Raw genomic sequence first — 22,051 nt, forward strand, 5'->3', positions numbered from 1 at the left:
TGGCTGCAGCATTGAACATGGTATTAAAAGGTAATATTAGCTTTTAAAGGAGAAGTATTGGGAGAGTAAAATATCCTTAGAGATGACGTGGGACATTGCAGGTGTCATATGCTGGTTCTATACTGAGAGATCATGAAATCATTAACCAATCAGCTCAAAGCTTTTCACTTCAAAGAAAGTTGACTAAGTCACTGCTCTCCATATGGGTTCCTCCAGATCTGACTGGAAGGACAGACAGGGGAAGGGGTGGGCACAGCTGACTCTGGCTCTAAAGAGGCATAGCCAACTGTCAATCAGGCAGGCGGGTTGATTAATATTGTTGGGGCTCTTCCCAGCTGTAGCACTGCTCTGCGCTGTCAGGATAGAGGAAGCAGCAGCCTGCTAAATGCGGATTTTGGGCCAAAGGAATACATGAGAAGAAAAACAAAAAAATAAGAGTTTGTCTTTACTTCCCTTTTAATACAAATATCACATATGCTTTATTAGTATTATCCAAACAGTTTCTTGAGTTAATATGAAAACAAATTTTAATTAAAATCAAACAAGATAATAAAGTGCCCAATCATTTTAGTGGAAAAAAAAATCAAAATCCACTGTTAAGAATACACAATCTCACTTGAAAGGATCAAATAAGTCCATATATATTGTAACTGCAACCAAAATGGTTAGTTGTTCAGTACAGTTTATTATTGGCGTATGTAGAGATCCTATATTTTAAAAGAAAAGCCAAAGTAAAGAGAGGGAGAGCTTGCACATATACACCCATCGCACCCCTAAACGGATAGAAAACCTTAATTGTAGGGTAGGTGCTGAAATGACCGCGGATGCCTCCGCAAAATAAGTCCAAAAGATACAAAAAAGGTCACAAGCACTCCAGCATGTAGAAAAGTCAATGTTTATTGACTTCACAGGTGTCACATCATCAGAGCGACGTTTCGGAACAGCAAAGTCCCTTCCTTAGTCAAAACAGATAACGACTTGTATTGTTTGTGACGACAGTTGACCGATAACTGAACAAGAGTCACAAGTGTTTAGTTCGGATATGTACTTTTAGTATTTTCCAACCACTGCTTGTAGAGAGCACGGTCAGTGGAGTTATCTACCCACTGCATCTATGCGTCTACTGGCGGTACAGAATTAACGCCACACACAGCCCATCTTTCCTGGAACACCAGTGTCTAGGTCTCATCTGGAAGCCACCATTTTGAGAACGGCAAAGGGGCCAGGCGCTGTACAGCATATCTCCGTCACTGCATGGACACACACTTCTGAGCGTGTCACGAATACACACACCTCTGAACTAGCTGCCAGTGCACCAACATGCACTTCTGCATTCACCACCAATGCACCCTTCTGAGCTTGCCGCCACTGCACTGCTACACTCACAAATAGCTGCCAATGCAAATTCTGCACTTGCTGCCACTGAACCAACACATACTTCTGTAAATCGCCACCACTGCAGCAATGCACTTTTCTGTATTCATCCCATTTAACTAACAGACACACTTTTGCTAGTATCTTCATAGCGCAATCCAATGTTTGACTTTGAACATCAACAGATTTATTACTTCTCCTATCAGATCAATAATCACACCCATGATAGATAATCCACAAGGACATGCAGAATATAACTGACTAAAGATAACAGTGATGTTGGCGAGTCAAAAATCCAATATAGTAAATAAACTAAGTATATATCATTGCTTCAACATAATAGCCATTCAGCTATATAAAAAAAAAATATTCAGAGTTATGAGCAACCAAGTTCAGATAGTATAATCCAAGTACAGCGGCCCTCAGTGAAAGGATATGTCCACCAATCGATCTTGTTAACACAGCAAGTACCAACTGGTGCTGGTCCTCAAAGACAAACAAGACATGCAATTTCAGCTACAATAAACAAGGTTCAATGAACTCTACTCTAGAGTCAACAGAGTTCCATTACCTCTGCTGAACAAAGCTGAAAGCAGAATGACCAAGCACATTGCAGTTTGCCTCTAAATTACACGTATAACAATCTAAATGCTTCTTGGGCTCTCATTATAGTTTACTACAAAATACTTATATCCCAGCTCAATAGTGGGATCCCAAACATAAAATCGCAAGATAAATTAGGATAGTCTGCATTACATTGGCTACCCTTAAAGTGACACTAAACTCGGGAGATAAACCTTAAAGATGCATTCAAGTACCTTAATTATTAACAAAATTGTAGCTTATTTGTGTATCCTTAAATCATCGCTGACAGGGTTTTTCACAAAAGGGTGAAGAGTTTGGAGAAGGCAGGAGAAGTGAACAATCTAGGCCAAGATAGCTGAAATGGAGAATTTTTCCAAATCAGCTATGTTGGCCTAGATTGTCCACTTCTTCCTTCTCCAAACTCTTCCCCCTTTTGTAAATAACCCTGTAAATTGGTGCGGACACTGTCCTTCCTTCTGGAGGGTTACTTTTGTTCTCCACGGTCCCCGTGTGTGAGGAAAGCAGCCCCCGCTCCAAGCTCGCTCCTGTGATGGACTGCAATCTCACCTTTTAGTGTACCAATTTGTTTTGAAATTATAGCCCATCAGGAGAGTGAGCTTGGAGCGGTGGCTGCTTTACAATACACACAGGGACCATGGGGAACAAAAGTAGCCCCCCTCCAGAAGGAAGGACAGTGTCAGCACAGATTCAGAGATTATTTGAGAATCTACAGCCGAGTGATACACAAATAAGATACATTTTTGTTAATTGTTAAAGTGCTTGAATGCATTTTTAAGATTCAACTCCTGAGTTTAGGGTCACGTTAAGGTTGGATTGAAAATGAAAGGGCTGAATTTATTAACATGTATGCAGGGCCGGATTTACTCTCTCTGCTGCCCCAAGGCCAAGTTCCTCAATGCACCCCCTACCTGCCAAAAAGGCCCCCTCATAGAGAATGGCAGACCTGCAGGCTGCATGCAAAACAAGTGGTGACTTCCCCACTGTACATTTAGCCCTGCTTGCCCAAAGCACAGCTAAATGTAGAAAACAACGACCCGCCCGGCGCCCAGAACTGGATGTCCCGGGCATCAGAAGATAGGAATTCCACACCCCGAGGCCGGGCCTTGTGGGAAATCTGGCCCTGCATCTATGTACCAAATATATGCTTTAGCTTTTCAAGCATTCAATGTTGGTAGCAAAACTCAATTAGGTCTCAGCAATGTTAAAAAAAAAAAAAAAAAAAAAAAAGGGTTACATACTTCTCATAGATGTCCTGGAATATATCCTTGAAGCGTCCATCATATCTCTTGAGAATGGTGTTTTTAGTGCTCATGTACAGAGGCCAAGCTTTAACCAACGCCATTTGGAAGGAACTGTGGGCAAATTCTTGAATGGATTTGTCAGTGTTGTACATTCCAAGAGCAACACCTCCACCATCTGTGCAAGAAACAGCCAAAAAAGCAAGAGAAATCACCAGTTGGTTCCCTTAAGATGCATCCATCTCTCCCAAAACAGTTTTTTTTTCCTACAAAATTGTGATATCTGAGTGTTAATTTTGCATTGTGTGGTCACGGCAACTTTTACATACCGACAATAGCAAAAAGATAAAAAATATGTTTGTGAAGTAATAAATTATCTACTTGTGAAACATATTCATTTTGTTTTTGCAGCTGTTATTTCTTCTTGGGAAGGAGAAATGGAATCTCTGTTGTATACAAAAGAGAAATAGGTTGCGGAGAAAACCTTGGAGGGGGGGGATGGGGAGTTTATCAAAACCGGAGCAGATAGAATCTGGAGCAGTTGTCCATGGCAACTAATCAGCTTTTCTCTTCAGTTTGTTCAGTTGGGATTTGAAAGTGAAAGAGAGAAGCTGATTGGTTGCCATGCACAGCTGCTCCAGATTTTGTCTGCAGTATCTGTAACAACAGGTTCAAGCAACAAGAGGTGTGAGATAATGATACAGTGTCAGACAGCTGTCATTCAAAAAGTTTGTTAATGGGCTACAAGCTCTTGCAAATCAGAAATATTTCCAATGATATAAGCTTGTAAGCTACAAGATGGTGCATGCTTTTATATGTGAAGCTGATATATGTGATATGACTGTTTGCTCAACCGTATACTTAAAGTAATGTGCGATTATTGCTTTGTCTATTGATTGTCCACATACGATGGATGAGGAACGTTAAAGTTTTTCTTGTTTGTTTTCCATTTTTATGAGGTTTTGAAACAATAAAAGAAAGATTGTACTAAGAAAGTCCAAAAGATCAACATTTCTTGGGAATATCAATAGGGGGAAATATCAAAAAGTTGGTGTTGCAAAGATAGCCATTGTTTCATCCAAGATAGGTTTTAGCCATTTGATGACTTTTCCAACTACCACCTTCACAGCAAGAACCTATTGTTCATACTCAGACGATCAGTATATGCATGTTTATCGATCCATCTGGACATTTGGGAGGTCTAAACGTGCCTGCATAGTCTTCTGCCAGACAAATTTTAGGCCAACCTCAGAGTAATGTTGCTGGCTCCATGGGCATTCATACACAACTGCAGTAACTAAAACACGGTTCAATAACTGTGTCGGTGGTTGCATCATCAATCACATGTAACAGTTTTCCACCCGTCTGTCATCCTGTGGATAATCAATGCTCCAGCACTATCAACATTCTCCATGCTGAAAATCAGATTTTCTACGTTTCTGTATATATGCAATACGTGTTCTGACTCCTATCAATACCAGAACCCAATACCCGCTCTTTCAGAGAACTACTTATTTACTTAAAAGGACAACTCCACTAAGCGTATATCTAAACAGACTTGAGGGGAAAAAAAAAGCGCAATGTCGGAAAAAGAAAACCTTTCTGTGGAAAATAAAAAATACAAATATGGACTATTATGGCTCTAATATTCCTACACATATTGAAAAATTACAGGAAACTTCTAACAAAAAATCTGCCTGGCTGCCGTACTGATCCACTTGCTTTAATACACAGAAAGACTGGGTTTTCTGACAGCACTGGCTGCATGCTTGTTGCGGGTCACTGAGTTATTGAAGACAAAGATGCCCAGATAACTAGCAATTTTAGGAACTCAGCAATGACAACCTACATCAATAGCCGCATCTGCCAGTGGCAGTCCACATGACATCATACATGGAACGATTGCCTGCAGTTCAGGGCAGATGATTATCATTTATCCAGAACCGTAGGCAATCGTTCCATGTGGACTGCCGACAGATGTAGCCACTGTCGGCCTGTCATTAACTTGAATGGTCATAGGGGCAGCATCTGTATAGAAACACCTGGGATTCCTGCCACAAGAATCTGTAGGTTCTTGCAGCAGAAATCCCCCTGCTGCACATAATAGCCCCATGTGAACGTTACCCGAAGCTGTACTTTAAAGCAGTGGTTCTCAACCTGTGTAACCTCAGGACCCACATTTGTCCTTGGTCATTAAGTCGTGACCCAAATCGCACTGCAATGGACTGCACGGCATAGCAGTACTGTGAGTGGGAGGTGTGTTTGGGGTACCATTCAAATGAATGGCAACGCAACATACCGCCCACACCAGAACGCATAGTAGGTGTGATTGCGTGGTATAGTGCATTATTCTGCTCCAGGCACCTCTCCAGGACACATGAGGGAGCTGTAAGCAATGCATGCATGGATGGAGCTCCATTACCTCCATAGCACCATTCTATCTCACCTCAAGCTGACACTCGATGTTGGGCAGCATATTCTGAATGGCTGCTTGGCGCGAGAACTGACAGTGCTGCGCTAGGGGGAGGCTGAGGAGCCTCTCACCTAGAAAAGTGGAAGGCATGCAGCGACCCACTGAACATGGGGTCGCGACCCATTTTGGGTCACGACCCACCAGTTGAGAACCAAGGCTTTAAAGCATGTTTTTGCTCCAAAAGTAGAGCTGCAAGAAGACGAATACAGAGAAATATTAAAGGTTTGCAGTCGAAATTATTCATATACATAAGAACTATGTGGAGGGACACAATATTGTTTTAAGCAACTGAGGAGTATGGTCTGCCTTGATTAATCACCATAAAATAACATACCTTCAAACTCATGGACAACATATTTAATGGGTTCTCCACCATTTTTAGGAGTAAATGAGATTTCCACCTTGCCTGGACCAGGAACAACAAAATCAGTTGCCCTGTACTGAAAAGACAAAAAGGTTTTGTTAACTATTAACTACGTGTTGAAATGCACATAAAAACAATGTATTCCAATGTGAAACATGCACGGATAAAAACGCGCAACGCAAGAAAAGGTACATGCGCGATTTTCCAGGCAGTTGCGCGTTCTAATTGTGGTAACGGTGAACGCGCTTGCAAAAACCCGCGTTTATTAAAATTTGCGCGTTTCTGTCTATGAGAAAGACGTGCTGAACTGCACACACTCAGGTGAATGGAGTCTTGCAGCTCTTAACACAGACATGTTTACTAAGTGAATAAACTAATAACCATGTTAAAAATACATTATATAAATCAGCCTCTCTCAACCAGGGTGCTTTCTAGCTTTGTCAGTGGTGCCTTTTAAATTTCTCTGGCCACCAGCACTACCTAAATGCATGCCGCTAATCCAGGGCAGGCTGCGTCCAGGACCTCGCTCAACATTCAGAAGAGGATAGAAGTCCACCACCGTCCAGACCCGCTCCACCTCCAGCCCTGTGCCATAATGTTACAGCCAGTAGGTCTTGATCGGGAGGCTTCTAATGTGAAGGGGGGCAATCCAATTAATTTTTAAAATTAGTTTTTCCCCAATTTAGGATATGGATCTGGTATCATTGTGGGGGTGGGGGCGGGACCACGTCATTCACATTTCAGATTTTCCATACTTTTAAAAGGGAACCATGACTGAAAAAAGGTTGCAAAACAGCAACATAAATGTATAGCATGAGACCTCTGAAAAGTACAAGCATGCTATGTACTCAGTACTTTGTTTGGGCCCCTTTTGCAGCACTTACTGCAATTACTTTTGCACGATATTCTAATTATTCGAGTTTCACCTGTACTTCCTGCACATAAATCTGAAACCATCTACTGTGGTCTATAATAAGCTTGTCCTCTTGAAAGTGTGCTATCTAGCACAAAAGACTGTTCCAGCATGTACTTGTCACAGTTCACTATTCCCTGAGGAATTACACAGCATGCATAGATAGAAGTAGAGAATCTAGGACTGACAGAAAAAAGTTGTATTGTCAGGCATGGTGGAAGCAGAAGTTGACTACGTTTTCAATATGTTCCACTTAAAGGATAGGTTTAATATTAAAATTAGCATAGGATTACTCTAAATGAAAACATCATTTAAAAATGATTACAGTTCGGAGTAAATTAAAGTATTACACATACTGAGATACATGTCATTGATTGCTACTTCAAAAAGGGAAAACATTTGTAAAGCCTCACCTGATCCCCATAAGCATGACGTCCAATGATGATAGGCTTAACCCATCCAGAGACAAGTCTGGGAATGTTCTTACAAATGATGGCCTCCCTGAATACAGTTCCTCCCAGAATGTTTCTGATGGTCCCATTTGGTGACTTCCACATTTGCTTTAACTTGAATTCTTCTACTCTGTTCTCATCAGGAGTAATTGTGGCGCACTTAATCCCAACATTGTATTTCTTGATGGCTTCAGCAGCTTCAATTGTGACCTTGTCATCAGTTAAGTCACGATTTTCCATTCCAAGATCATAACTGTAAAGATATAATGCATTTTATTAACCCAAATGCAATGCAATACTTTTTATGCATGGGATGACTTTTTATGCATAGAATTTTATCTAATAATAGAAGGAGTCTAAGGCAAAGTTATGACCAGTACCCCTATCTAGGGTCTGATGCTGGTGACACAAACTATGGGGTCTATTCACTAAGCTGCCGTAGGCAGCCGAGTGAACGGCCGACCTGAAGCGAACTGAGCCGAACGCCGTTCGGCTATTCACTTCAGGCTGGTACGGCTGATTTCAGCCGTATATCGGGTGGCTTTGGGTCGGCCCGAAGTGCAGAAGGAGTTCGACTCAGCCGATCCAACATCTGGATCGGCTAAGCCGAACCTCCGGCAGGCTACTCGCTGCTGTTCGGTCTATTCTCATAGATGCCGAACAGCAGTGAGAGAATAGCCGAATGCCGCTGAGCGGCATTCGGCTCGGCTGTTCTGCTCGGTCCCTCTGTACAAAAAAAATAAATAGAAAACGATTGTGCGGAGCTAGCAGTGACAGCTAGCTCCGCCCAACTGTTTTCTATTGGCCGGCGGTTCTGCAATAGCCAATAGAAAACTAGCTATTGCACGCGCCCTCTGCTGCTGTCAATCACTAGTGGGGACTTGGAGAACTGCTTGACAGCAGCCTTGGGCGGGTGCAATAGCTAGTTTGCTATTGTCTATTTCAAATTGAAATAGCCAATAGGAATCTAGCAATACATTCCTATGGCAATTTTTTTTTTTTTTTTATTCCGACGACAATGTCAGAATAAAAAAAAAAAAGGAAAGAAAAAGCAGTGTTTCTCTCCTGGCCGGCCGGGAGCGGAACACTCCAGGAGCGTTGGGCTGTCTGGAGATCAGTGTCCCTAGTTAGCTGGTAACCAGGGACGCTGATCTCTCTGCAAGTGGCCGGAGCTAGCCGTAAGATCACAGCTGGCTCCGTCCAGCTGTCAGAAGCAGGCTGTCGGCCAATGGCCAGCTGTTCGGCCAGCTTCGGCTTTCACCTCGGCTCACTCAAGCTAAAGCATATGCCTTCGGCTAAACTGAGCTGCTCGGCCGACTTCGGGAGCTGTACCGGCTATAATGAATAGCCCGTACAGCAGCCCTTCAGAACCAAAAGGGTCCTGGGGCCAAAGCTACGGCTAGATCCTTCGGCTGCTCCGTGAATAGACCACTATGAGTATTCAAAAACAACCCAACTGGTACTCAGAGTAGGATTTTCAGCCTTAGCCTGCTCAGACTTATTGTTTAAAGTTTGTTTTCCTCTAGGCTGTATTAGCCAAAGCTTGCCTGACTTGTTCTAGGTTAAAGGTCTGCAGTAAACTATATGAACCTCTACAGCCTATATCTATAATGGAGTCATGTGTACCTGTCATCTCCTCCTGGTGCCCCATCACATTTAAAGATGTAATCTAAAGTGTGAAACCTCACAGTACATATTATTTTTATTTTTTTATTTGTAGACATTTGTAAAATACGTGGATCTAAGGGTATTCAAAAAATATAAAAAGAGTTCTTAGATCATAAAGTCTGTAGCCAACAGATCATTGTTCTCAAGTTATTAGTAGTATTACACTCTTAAACTTTTTTTTTTTTTTACAATAATGAATCCAGATCAAACAAATATACATTGTCCAGCAAGGTATTTCTTTACACTTTTAACCAAACACTAAACGTCATCATATTTCCAAACAGCTCCAACTCTCTCACCTCTTCTTCCCTGAAATTCCTGTCCTGGACAACATCACAAAGAACAGAGCAGTCTAAAAAAGCCATCCATCTACTAGCTTGGAGAAGGCAGAAGGGATGCAGGAGGAAGGGAGCGAGGAGCAAAAGATTAGTTTGCCCTGCTGTGCCTGTATGTTTGTGGAGACAAACAAAGCTTACCAACAAACAATGGTGGCTCCATAGGACCCTGCAGGGGAAAGGAGCCACCTTAAACAGGATATCAGGGGCAGTGCTCAGGGGACCAGCTAATTCTGCAGGATAAAAACTTTTAAACAACAAGGAGCAGCATCCATGATAAGTGATTCAATCAGCATTTTAAATGGCTTTAAAACATTTTGACTTTAATATCACTTTAAAGCATGTACTCCTTTACAAAGCAGAATTGACCCTTCTGAAATTGCATACAACATATACACAGGTTCATATGAATATTGCAGACATTCAATAAGTAGATAAGCATATAAAGAAGAATTCTACAATTATGATTTCATAACAGCTATCAGAGGGTGAGATCTATTTAGAAAAATTCCACAACTTGTTGAGCTGGAAATCCTAGATGTGTGACCTTTTCTCCAAATCCAGGACTGTTAAAGATTTGCAGCCATAATACTTGTGCAATGCATCTAGTAGAAAATCGAGTTCCTTAATCTGTTCAAAGTCTCTGCCTGATAAGCAACGTTGTTTGATGAACTAGTGCAAAGGTAAGAAAGGTAAAGTCCTTGGCCAACAGCGTAACTCAGAGCCGAGTAAGCACTTCTATATGCTGGTGGAAGTTTATTTAATTTTGTGCTATGGTGGCATTGTTCTTCTTTACAAGCAATATTCTGTCTGTCTGCTGTATAAACAACCAACATGTAGCTTCAAGCAAACCTGCGGTGACATCACTGCTTTTAAAATGAACCTGTGCTTTGCCCATAGTAATATACATTTCCACAATAATTTTTTTTACACCAATATGGATTCACAATAATTTTAGGTGTTTGGTCATTCTGCCTCCATTTGGACAATCCACACATATTACAGTTTTTGCATGGACAACACAGATTGTGATATACAGTAAAATTATGATAAAGCATTTTTGTCATGATAATATAATAGTCTTGATTTTTTAGTACTTACTGTATATATTTGTGTTCTGCAAATATATACAGATTTAAACCTCATCTCCAAGCAAAAAAATAACCCACCCACTCAGCGGGAGTTTTTTCATACCTTCTAAAGAGATATTTTACTTACCTAAATCCTCTGTCCAGGTCCCTTGCCAGTCAAATTTCCGGTTTGGGAGACTAGTATTCCAGTGCTGTAGATTTATTTTATTTAAATTTATTACAGGTATTTATATAGCGCCGACAATTTACGCAATGCTTTACGTAGTTACACTTTCACATCAATCCCTACCCCCAAGGAGCTTACAGTCTAAGGTCCCTATTTCACATACATACAGACCGAACACACACAAACAGCTGTTATAACTGCATGAGTCATGCCACTGCCTAATAGCTATGCACACATCTGCCATTTGAAGATTATTGGAATACCATACACGTCCTGAGTGGTAACAAATTAGGTATAAAATGGCATGATCCGTTTGATCATCTTGATTAATACACGCATTGTTACTGCGGAGTCAAAGGCTGTGGCCAGTGGTAATACAGCAAGAGTAATGACTACTGCTTACCGTGAAATAGAGTGGAAGCAATCTAGAATGACATTACCTGTGCAGATCCAATTCCACATAGGGTATAATGAGCTTTTCTTTAATCAGTTCCCAGATAACTCGAGTCATCTCATCCCCCTGCATCTCCACCACGGACCCACCTTGGATTTTCTTAGACATGCTAGGAAAAATAAAAAAGGGAGAGAACATGACTTTGTGGTTCATAAGTTTAAATATGTTCCATGTAACAACAGTCACCAAATAAGTAATACATGCCTAACAGATACAGTAGCAATCACCAGTGAACAATAGACTTTATTGGCATTAATAAAATCATTTTTAAGGTGTGCAAATTTTTGGGCTGCCTAAGTTGAGTCTTCAATGACTGGGTGTGGGCAACTACAGTGTCTCTGTAACTTATATAAGTTAGAGCACAGGTATTTGTCAGCTGATAGGTGAGCTGGGCGCCCAAAAAGTTTCCTTGGCTACTTCCAGAAAGGTTATTCTTATTATAACTGTTCCAATATGACAACCATGATCAATTAAGGAACTAATATCCTTGTATTGGATCTTACTCATGTAATACTTTGGTTACATATATACGGTGCACTGATAAATTCTATAATAGAGGTTGCCTACCAATGAATTATGACTTGTGAACCTGTGTACACACTACTACACAAGAGCATGATACTGCAGTCTTACAGCATGATAACACTAATGCTCAGATAAGGCTGTGCACAAAAGATAAGTTGCCCACAGTCATCAAGAGCAGTCATATAGGCAAGTGCAATCTGACCGAATCATGATGTCTTGTAATCGAGCACATTAATTAACAAAAGGTTTTAAAAACCTGTCAAATCACCTTATCCTACCAAAAACAGCTGTATGGGGAGACCATCATTTCATATTATTTGTCATATTCATTCCCCTTTCTTTAGAGGTTAGTTCAGTACCTGTTAGCTGATAATTGTTTGAACAAGCTTTTATCACTACAAATATCCTATAGCATTACAACATTTAAGTTGATATGTATGTGTGGCTGAATAGGAATACCCATCACCAATAGCAAAGAGAGAGAGAGATCATCTTGTCTTTAAAACAAACAGCTATTTCACTAGACCTGCAGAATGATTTTCTCTAGCTCAGGTGATGAGATACAGCAAACACTCAGGAAGAGATATTGTTTATGTTAATCTAGTTGTAATTGTTTTGTAAAATTTATAGCAATCAAAAATGCTTGTGGTTACCTGTAGTGGTACCCTATCATTATCTGATTGTATGAAATGATATTCAAATCTTGTGTCATTTGGAAAACTGGCTCATGAAGTGGTATATAATATAAAACTCATGTAAGCAAACGTATGTGGGCATCAGGGGTGCCTTTTCATGGGTGGGGGGGTGCATGCTAAATAGGGGGTGTGTTAAGGGGCCGTGGTCCTCTGAATCACCTCCCCACCCAGCTCTGGCCGGCGTCCTGCTCAGCTCCTGCCAACCAGCGACATCACTGGTTACCAGAAGCTTGGAGGTACCCCAGCCAGAGCATCGCAGGTTGCAAGAGCTAAGCATCGCACTTACACATCTTCATGCCTGGCTCTTAGCAAGCTGGGATGCGTTGGCTGAAAAAAAAGGGGTGGCAAGCACACTGCAGACATTGTGCTCTGCCTGCTTCCCCCCACATCACACAAACAGATACAGCCTGAGGCAACAGCCTCAGACTGCCTCTTTACAGGGATGGCACTGTGGGCAACCATCCAAATTATGGAGTTCTACCATACAAGGGCAGGTCCATAAAGACATGGTTTGAGAAGTCTGTGCAGGTCAGCCAAGATCCTTAACACCAGAGCCCTGTCACCAACCCGACTGAACTAATTTGGGATGAATTGGAACACTGATTGTGAGGTCTTCTCGTTTATCACCAACACCTGACTACATGACAGGAATGGTTTGGGATGCAATGTCCAAAGAGCTCATATAGAAGTAATGGTCAGGTGACCACAACATTTTGTTTATATAGTGTAATTTACAGGACCACTAATGTGCATCAGAGTATCTATGGAAAGAAAAATTGTTTTTTTCCCCAGCAGTTGGATGACTTCCTAATATCTGAAAATTACTATTTTGAAAAGCCATAGTTCACCGATGCAGGGACCTGAGCCACAAGGCAAGCTCTTCTCTGCATGAACACTAGGAGACTGACTAAACATTTTCAGTCTGCCTAGATGACCTTTCATGTGACTTTGATGTTCTGAGTCCAGTGCAGGACCTCTGGCAGGTATACTGTCTATCTGTTGTTCAAATATATCCACATAATTTACATCAGGGAATTATAGGTTATTTTCTACAAAACGTTAGACTAATGGAACTTGCTTTATGGTAATGTCAAAAATAAGTGGTGCCAGTTGTAATTTGTGCTACTGTGCACACAGTTCACCTACCACTTTAACTTCACAATAATTGTGCAGGCCAACAGTAATGTGTCCACATAGTATTGATATGAATCATTCACAAGAGAATCATTTGGGTCATGACAAATGTTATATTGTTAATAATGTGCTTCATCTATCTTGTACATCCTCTTAATGGCTTTCTAATAATACATGGAAAAGATGTAATGCAGCACTTAGGACTGGAGAGAATGAGGTAGCACCAGTTTGTTTCCTTGCAATAATGAAGACTGGCAGTCTGTCTCCACTGCACTATGCCTTGCTAGCCATGCATTATCCTGCACCCAGTCCTCCATCAGTTAGGTCTTGTTACAGTATGCACTGAATTGCAAAGGCAGGTCAGGTGAAATGTCTTTTAAGTAATAGATATTTGTTATTGGCAAAGGACAAACAACCACAGTGCATAGGTAGCTTTATGATTTCACTGCTAGGAAAGGTGAGCAACCCATTCATTGCCTGTTAATTAAAAACAAAAAACACACAAAGTTCTAGCACACATTCTATTTTCTAAGGAAAATGAACACCGATGTATCAGAGCCTGTATTCAGTTTAAACATTTATTCCTGTGCAGGAGATGCTCTATTGCTTTTAAATTCAGCTGCACATGGAGGGATGCTTGAGAGGTGAACTTTACCCCAATTTTATCAGGTACAGGTTCACTTTACCATTTAGGGTGCATGAACACCAAAAATTGGAAGACAATTGCAAGTTAGCAGAGGGTCCATTGACTTGCAATTGCAATTCTGATTTCCTTCCGATCCATTGCTTTGTGATCTGTTTTTCAGCGAATGCTAATGGAAGGGCACCGAAAAAATGAATGGGTGTGAATGGGGTTAGTTCACACCGAACCCATTGTGTTACATTGTGCTGAAAAAGTAGTGCATGTTCTACTTTTTTTCAGCGTAAGGCAACGGAGTGGAGCAGTGTGAACTAGCCCCATTCATTGCTTGCCCCCTCCTTTAAAGCGGTCCTGCCATACAAAATCTAGAGCAGCTTGTTCTGAACAACAAGCTTCCCCAGTTCTTGTATAGGGCATGTTCAAGATCAGGTGAGACGCCCCTGGAAGGCACTAGGGACGTAGACGTCTCAGGGTGCACCTGTGAGGCCAGGGCTGCATCACCAGTGCCTCAGGAAAACCAGGAAGTAGAGAAATAAAATATTTGGGGGGTCTTTTACAAACGCTAGCAACGCAGCAGTTGAAAATCAAATCAATAGGAAAAAATTGCAGAAAATTCAAAAATGGCTTGGCCAGCTGATTTGAAAAATGTTCCGGAGGGCTTGGCAGCGAAAGGGTTAAAGCAGACCTTTACCCCCTTTTATTAAAAATCACATCAGCATGCAGCTCTGCATGCTGATTTAAAATATTTCATTTGTTTAAAGGGTTTCTAAACCCTCCGTTTTTTTGGTTTTTTTGCATATATCTACTGCTAGCAAACAGTAGATGTATGCAAATTTTTTTTTTAAAACGCCTTAACAGCAGTTTAAACTTACCCCGTCTTCGCCGCACGCTCCCGTCCGAAAATCCGAAACTGCTCGGGCGACCGCAAAGCATCTTGTGGCGGACACATGCGCAATTCGGATTTTCAGCCGGGAGACAAGCAGAGACGCAAGGTAAGTTTATGGACGCGTGCTCCCGAATGCAGACACCGTGGGATCGGAAGCCCTGCAAGGATAGAGGAGTCAGCGCTGGATCGGAGAGCCGACGCACCGCTGGAGGGACAGATGAAAACATCAGGAAAGGGAAAGAAGAAGATCGGATTAAGAGACATCATTTAAGGTAAGTGCTGACATTAACATTGGGGGGGGGAGGGAAACATTGTTTTGCCTTTAATGTCAATTTTAACATACTTGGTTTTCATTTACTTACAAATAGAGTTCATCTACTTCCTGGCCCACTTTGGCACAAATGATGTAATGTTCCAAAGGGTTGCATCCTGGGAAGGTTACATCAGTAGAGCATTGCTTGGAAATCTCATGAGATCTCAGGGAAAGGCCTTTTCCTCCCCTGAGATGATGTGCATGGTCACATGTCCTAGTCACATGTACCTGAGTTCCAGGAAGTAAAGGGAGATAATCTGCCCTTAATTAGCATGGCCCCTGTCAGAAGACTGGGGAAGAAAAGAGAAATCAGGTATGCAGAGAATACAAAGCCGGCAATTATCTAGAAGTATCTGTTTGTTCATTGCCTGTCAGTCACCGCTCCCTGCAGGGATTCCCCCAGCCTTCTCCGATCCTCCAATGCTGGTTGGAGGAACAGACGGGAGGGGGCGGGCACAGCTGGCCCTGCCTCTATAGAGGCAAAGGCAGCTGTCAATCAGCCAGTGGGGTGGATCTCGACAGTATTGTCAGGATCCGTCCTTGCTGTGGCCTAGCTCTGTGCTCTCAGCATATAGGGCAATAGCTCGCTATGTAATGAGTTTTTGGTCACCGGAGGACATTAGTATATGTTCTCCCGTGACCCTGAAGAGAACCATGTAAAAAAAAGGTTGGCCCATAGTCCTGCTTTAAGAACACTTTTGCCTGGAGTTCTGGTTTAACCTACCAAACCAAAGAGAGAGAAGCTGATAGGTTGCTATGGGCAACTGCTCCAGATTTGATAAATTCTCCCCATCGTCAGAAATCAATACTGGATAGCAATACTGCGACTATAGACAACCTATACTTTACTCATATCATGCTACTTTAGTCATAATTTTCAGTTACGTCCTAAGGCTTTTTTTTTTTTAGCATTATTCATTATAGAGATATGGATTATTTGCTAAATTATCTAACAATAAAATAACACCAACATTTTATACTAATACAAGTACACTTCTTTCACAGATCAGAGAATGCAGGTATGGAATGACTTGGCAAGTTTTTGAAGCCACTGTTGAATGCAAGGAACGGCCACTCCCAGATAGGCAGGATTTACACTGGAGGAGACAGGGAATGGCTATGGAGGATTGCACCCCACAGCATAGTAAGGATATGGAGGATTGCACCCCGCAACATGGAATGGATATGGAGGATTGCACCCCGCAACATAGAATGGATATGGAGGATTGCACCCCGCAGCATAGAATGGATATGGAGGCTTGCACCCGTAGCATAAAACATATTTACAGAAAGACGCATCTCAGCTTAACAATGTTAAATTGTTTCTATATAAATGCAAAAACAGATCTCAATTATTTCACATTTTTTTTGCATATCACATAACACAATATATAAATTATAAATAAATAAATAAAAACATTGTAGAAAACTTTGAGTCGCATGTCAATAACTGGTTGTATTAAAGCAAAACATGCAAAAAGCAGCTCTGTGTGGTCATGGAAGGGTTAGGCTGCAGGATCGGGGTGATATTAGTCACAATACACATATATCGTGATCGGGTACAATGTCAGGAGACATTGAAGCTGTCAGGGATAGAAGTGACAGGTCGTGGAAGGCTTTTGTTACCTGGCAATGGAAGGCTGTACAATGGCTGAGTCCCCTGATTACCGCAGAGCTGCAGGCAAAGGCACTGAGTGATCTCCAAGACAATCCACTTCCCAGGGTACGCCCCTCGCCCCGCCCTCTTCCCAGCTGATCCACCTCCAACCTATGGCCGGTGGATAAGGAAGACAGTCCACCAGTAGGATCTCACCACGCAACATGGAACCAAACCTTCCCCAAGACTTCTAACGCTAAGCTCGGCGCCGGTGGGCGTGGCTCAGCAGTGTACTGATTCGCAGGACAGGGCGTGGTTGTGCTGGAGATGGGGCTTATTAGCTGTTAATTAGGGCAAAGTTGACAGCCGAAGCTACGCGAGGAGGTGGGCGGCTACGTAGCGCTAGCGGGCGTGGCTTGTGCTCTTCTGTCACGGTGCTGGATAGAAACTGGTCGTGCTGGGGGCGGGACCTAATAGCTGGTGATTAGTGCAAAGTTGAAAGATAGACGAGGCTACGAAGTGAGGTGGGCGTCCACAAACCTCAGGCGGGCGTGGCTGAGCTTTGTGCAGCTTGTCAGTCACTACGCTGTTTGTTAGTGTTGAGCGTGGCTGTGCTGTGGGCGGGACCTAATAGCTGGTAATTAGGGCAAAGTTGACAGATGAAGCTGCCTGGGAGGGGCGTCCAAATGCGGGAGGGAAAGGCTGTCATGTGGAGGCGGTCTTTCTGTCATTGAAAGAAAGGGGACAAGTTTGTTTAGGGGTTTCATGGTCCGACCATCACCAGCACAGTGTGGGGTCTTAGTCCAACAGTATACACAGTGTGGTCACTATGGGTGATGAGAATAGCTATTCAGGGGCCCCTCTCTGGCATTTAAAGGATCAGTCCTCTAGAGAAAATGTATGCAAACTCGGCACTCTATACTGTTGTGGAACTACAAGTCCCATGAGATATTGCAAGACTGACAGCCACAGACATTACCCCCATAGGCAGATGCATGATGGGATTTGTGGTTTGACCATAGCTGGATAGCCAAGTTTGCATACCCTTGCTATAGGCTCTGTAAGACCTCTAAAAAACAGAACTAGCTTGCAGTCTTGGGTCTTAGAAGGTAAATTAGAAACTGATTTGTTGTCATATGATTAACACACACACACACACACCCCCACCCCGTTCTGTTAATTTTACGTGGCCTACCACTTCGTGGCTGAGTTGCTGTTGTTCCCAGTTGCTTCCACTTTGTTATAATACCACTAACAGGTGACCGTGGAATATTTAGTAGCAAGGAAATTTCACGGAACACCTGAATCCAAATACTTTTGCCAATATAGTGTGTGTGTATATATATATATATATGAGGTAGGACAGTATAATTCCTGGAATGGACTGTAAAAAAATAAAATATGTTTCCTTACCTATTCACTACTGGTGGCTGTTGTCACTTTCAAAGTAGTCCCCATGTGAAGCGACGCACTTTTGTAGACGACTGTGCCACTGCCAGAAACTCAGAAACTTTCCTGGAATTCTTTTACTGGAATGCTGCGCAGTATCTTTGTTGCGGCACACTGGATGTCCAGAATGTCATCAAATCTGTGTCCTTTAAAGGCATTTTTTAATTTTGGAAACAGCTAAAAGTCACAGGGTGCTACGTCAGGGGAATAGGGTGGTTGGTCAAGTTTTGGAATTAATTTCTGGGCCAGGAACTCGTGAACACTTAACTCATCATATGCAGGAGCATTGTCATGATGGAGAATCCACTTGTCAGACCAGAGTTCCGGTCTTCGCGGACATCTTCCCGCCCCTCCTTAAACCGCCTATGCCATTCAAAAATACTTGATTCCTTCATTGAATATGCACCATAAACCTGTTGTTACAGAGCTTAAAGGGCTTCTAAACCCTCCGTTTTTTTTGCCTATATCTACTGCTAGCAAGCTGTAGATATAGGCAAGAAGTTTTTAAAAAAGAAACGCTTTAACTAGGTTTAAACTTACCTCGTTATCGCTGCGCGCTCCCGCGTCGAGAATCAGGAACTCGTACGGCCGCAAAGGATCTTGGGGCGGGTACATGCACAGTTCTGATTCTCGGCCGGGAGACGAGCAGAGACGCAAGGTAAGTCTATGGACGCGTACACCCGCATGCAGACACCGCTGGATCGGAGAGACAGCAGTCAGCGCTGGATCGGAGAGCCACCGCACTGCTGGAGGGACAGATGAAAATATCAGGAAAGAAGAAGATCGGAATAAGAGACATCATTTAAGGTAAGTACTAACATTAACATTGGGGGCGGGAGGGAAATTTTTTTTTACTTTAATGTCACTTTAAATTTCACTTGCACTTTTGCCAATTTTCATGCTAAATTTGATGTTAATCTGCTGTTCCAGATTCCTGTCACTCATTTCCCACCAACACACATACACGTGTTATTTCTTCTACTACTCCGTAAGGACTAAGTCAACTGATCTGCCACCCAGGTGAGTGCAAATGGCTGTGTGACTCACCACCATAGTGCTATGACACGGGGCATTCCGGAATTTAAATTGTCACACCTCGTATATACTGTATATATGAATCTGTAATAAATTACAATATCAAACTTTCTCTCTTCTTGCAGCATTGCATCGTCTCGTTTTTTAAATCTGCCTTGAGTCCCAATCTGAAAAAGGCTTCCATAGTTATTCCTTTCCTCCAGAAGAAACCTGCTGATGACGCATGTCCAATAAAGTTTACACTTACAGTAACCGTAAGCAGCTCTGCCTATTGTATGCATAAACGATGCACTCTCAGGTTTCCCTTTGGCTGAAGAAACCTAATATGAGAATATATAAAGCAGGTAATTTAATGCAGGCCTTACAGCTCACAGACAGCTCATGTGTTTTGTGCATTGCGCTCTGTGGTTTCATAGCAACATAAGACGGGGAAAAAAACAACCCAGCAAGCTTTATGCAAACCATTATCTGCTGCTCCTTCAGTAAGCCACACAGGAAGAACAGGGAAACTGGTTCTTGTAACCAGGTAAGGAAATCTCACAATGTCACCATTAATAGTGTGCCTCACCAATGATGCTGAATGCACTGGATTTGTAAATATATGTGTGTATGTACAGCTGTGTGTATTTGTAGGTGTGTGTATTTGTACCTTTGACCATGTATTGTTGGCTTCTTTTGATTTATTTGTCTCCCTTTTTTCTGTATGCTTTATACTGAAACCTGCATTCTACAAATGTAAGGCAGCCATGCAAGGCTGCTGCAGGACAAGAAGAAAGATAATCGAAAGGAGATAACTGTGTTAGGCCTCATGCATCCATGCGTTTAGCATGCACTATCACACACCGCAATGGTCCACGTGCTAAGTGAGTTGGTGCGTTGCCATTCATTTTAAATAGCACCCCAACGCACCTCCTGGCGGACTTGCGTTGCACTTAAACACATAGCACTGCAATAGCATGGGTGGCTTTGCCATGCGGTTAAAAAAAGTAGTGCATGGATTACTTTTTTCACCGCAAGGCAACTCAACACAAGCTATTGCAGCACCGTGCATTACTAAACAAATTGACAGGTTTATGGCCAGCCTTAGTCCCTTCTGCCATAATCGCTTCTATTTTTTTCCTGCCCATCTCAGTGCATAGACTCAAAAAACTCCTGTGCAAATTCACGGGAAAATGTCATTGGGGCATGGCCAGTCAAGTGGCTGACTTGATAGTCATAGGACATAGTCATAGGACATAGAGGGAAGTGCCAGAGGGGGAGGAACACAGCAGTGAAGGGGATCACTTTGTCAGGTAAGTCTGCCATAATATGATAATATGCTGTGCACATTATGGCTAAAAGCTCCTGGGGACTTTTTTTTCAGCTCACGATACTTCCGATTTAAGTGGATTGGATGAGTCCCTGGCTTTATATTTCTTAGCTATTCCAAAAGTATGATCTCCCTGCCATAATTCCCAACTCTGTTCCTGTCCACCTGGGGGGCTTGGGATTTTTGAAGTAGTAGCAGAGTAGATGAGCAAAAAAAACTAAACCTGTTACTTTACTATGTATTGGCAAATTGGCAGGGTGATTTTAATGTGCAGTCTTCATTTAAAGAAGAACTCTGGGCATAACTCTTATTAACCCTTGCAGTGGGGGTACCCCCTGCACTGCAAGGGTTAACTGCTCATTTTTGTTCAGGTTCTAAAATAAGTTATGCTCACCCAATCCTCGAAACCGACTTGCTGATGGAATGGTCCTTCCAGCCTTGCTTCCCCTCCACTGCAGCCGTCTAAGGATCTTCAAGTCATCATGTTCTATTCACAGTGTATAGGGCGTGAGGACACTGAGGAACATACCATCGCTGCAGCGTAGGAAGAAAGAGGCTGGAGGGAGCACTCTAAGAACAAGCTGGCGTGGAGGATCAGGTGAGTATAACTTTTTATATTTTAGCACCTAGACGGAAAGGATCAGTTAACCCTTGCAGTGCGGGGTAACTTCACTGCAAGGGTTAATACGAGTTTTTGCCTGGAGTTTTTCTTTAAATAGTAAAAAAGGTAGAACCTCAGTCAGGTTTTCAGTGGCCTCAGTGTGTCCTTATTGGGACTGTTACTGACATAAGGTAAGGGAAATGTGCTTTACAGCAAGACCCACTCTAACCATTTCCCTTAAACTATATTACCACTGACACCATTGCTGACTTTATTGCAGGGTATGTGCTCTGAAACACATATGGAAAGGAAACTCCTCAGAAAAGAGCTGGAGAAACTTCTGTAAGTCGGCAACTACTGCGTTGTATGTCTTCTGTAAGATTTGTATTAGTCTCTGCAGGGGATGAAAGTTTCGCAAACACCATTATAGAGTAAACATGCCAATTTTGGACGCCATTGAGCATTTGTGTAGTATAATCCCTTGTTTGTGTACTTATGTGTATCTATGCAATGTTCCGCAGTATGAATATGAATTCCATCTTACAAAATGTGAGATTATATTGCTGGCCATGACTACAGGGGGTATGCAGATGATATGTGCTCATGCTGTATTACATAATAGTGGTTCTAGTCAGGGCCGGTGCTGAACTAGGCAAACTAGGCAGCCGCCTAGGGCGCACTGCTGCCTAGGACACAGCCTTGACCACTCACCTCCCCATGCTGCTCCCCCCCC

The 22,051-nt window shown here is 42.4% G+C and overlaps 2 protein-coding genes across 2 annotated transcripts in view; one reads left to right on the plus strand and one right to left on the minus strand.

The window, feature by feature from the left end:
- The window catches only part of IDH1 (isocitrate dehydrogenase (NADP(+)) 1, cytosolic), a 21,390-nt gene extending 4,338 nt beyond the window's left edge, over positions 1-17,052 (minus strand). Inside the window, exons 1-5 of the mRNA XM_018560409.1 lie at positions 16,954-17,052; positions 11,121-11,243; positions 7,382-7,673; positions 6,026-6,131; positions 3,219-3,396 (exon numbers count right to left, since the gene is read on the minus strand). Of these exons, the coding sequence (XP_018415911.1) occupies positions 3,219-3,396; positions 6,026-6,131; positions 7,382-7,673; positions 11,121-11,242 (698 nt within the window). The 5' untranslated portion in view covers position 11,243; positions 16,954-17,052. The remainder of the gene's footprint in view (positions 1-3,218; positions 3,397-6,025; positions 6,132-7,381; positions 7,674-11,120; positions 11,244-16,953) is intronic.
- A 2,835-nt stretch (positions 17,053-19,887) lies between these two features.
- The window catches only part of CUNH2orf80 (chromosome unknown C2orf80 homolog), a 30,987-nt gene continuing 28,823 nt past the window's right edge, over positions 19,888-22,051 (plus strand). Inside the window, exons 1-2 of the mRNA XM_018560410.1 lie at positions 19,888-19,934; positions 21,599-21,660. Of these exons, the coding sequence (XP_018415912.1) occupies positions 21,602-21,660 (59 nt within the window). The 5' untranslated portion in view covers positions 19,888-19,934; positions 21,599-21,601. The remainder of the gene's footprint in view (positions 19,935-21,598; positions 21,661-22,051) is intronic.

The sequence above is a fragment of the Nanorana parkeri genome, unplaced genomic scaffold (genome assembly GCF_000935625.1).
Source record: "Nanorana parkeri isolate BGI_ZX_2015 unplaced genomic scaffold, ASM93562v1 scaffold453, whole genome shotgun sequence".
NCBI classification, from domain to species: domain Eukaryota; kingdom Metazoa; phylum Chordata; class Amphibia; order Anura; family Dicroglossidae; genus Nanorana; species Nanorana parkeri.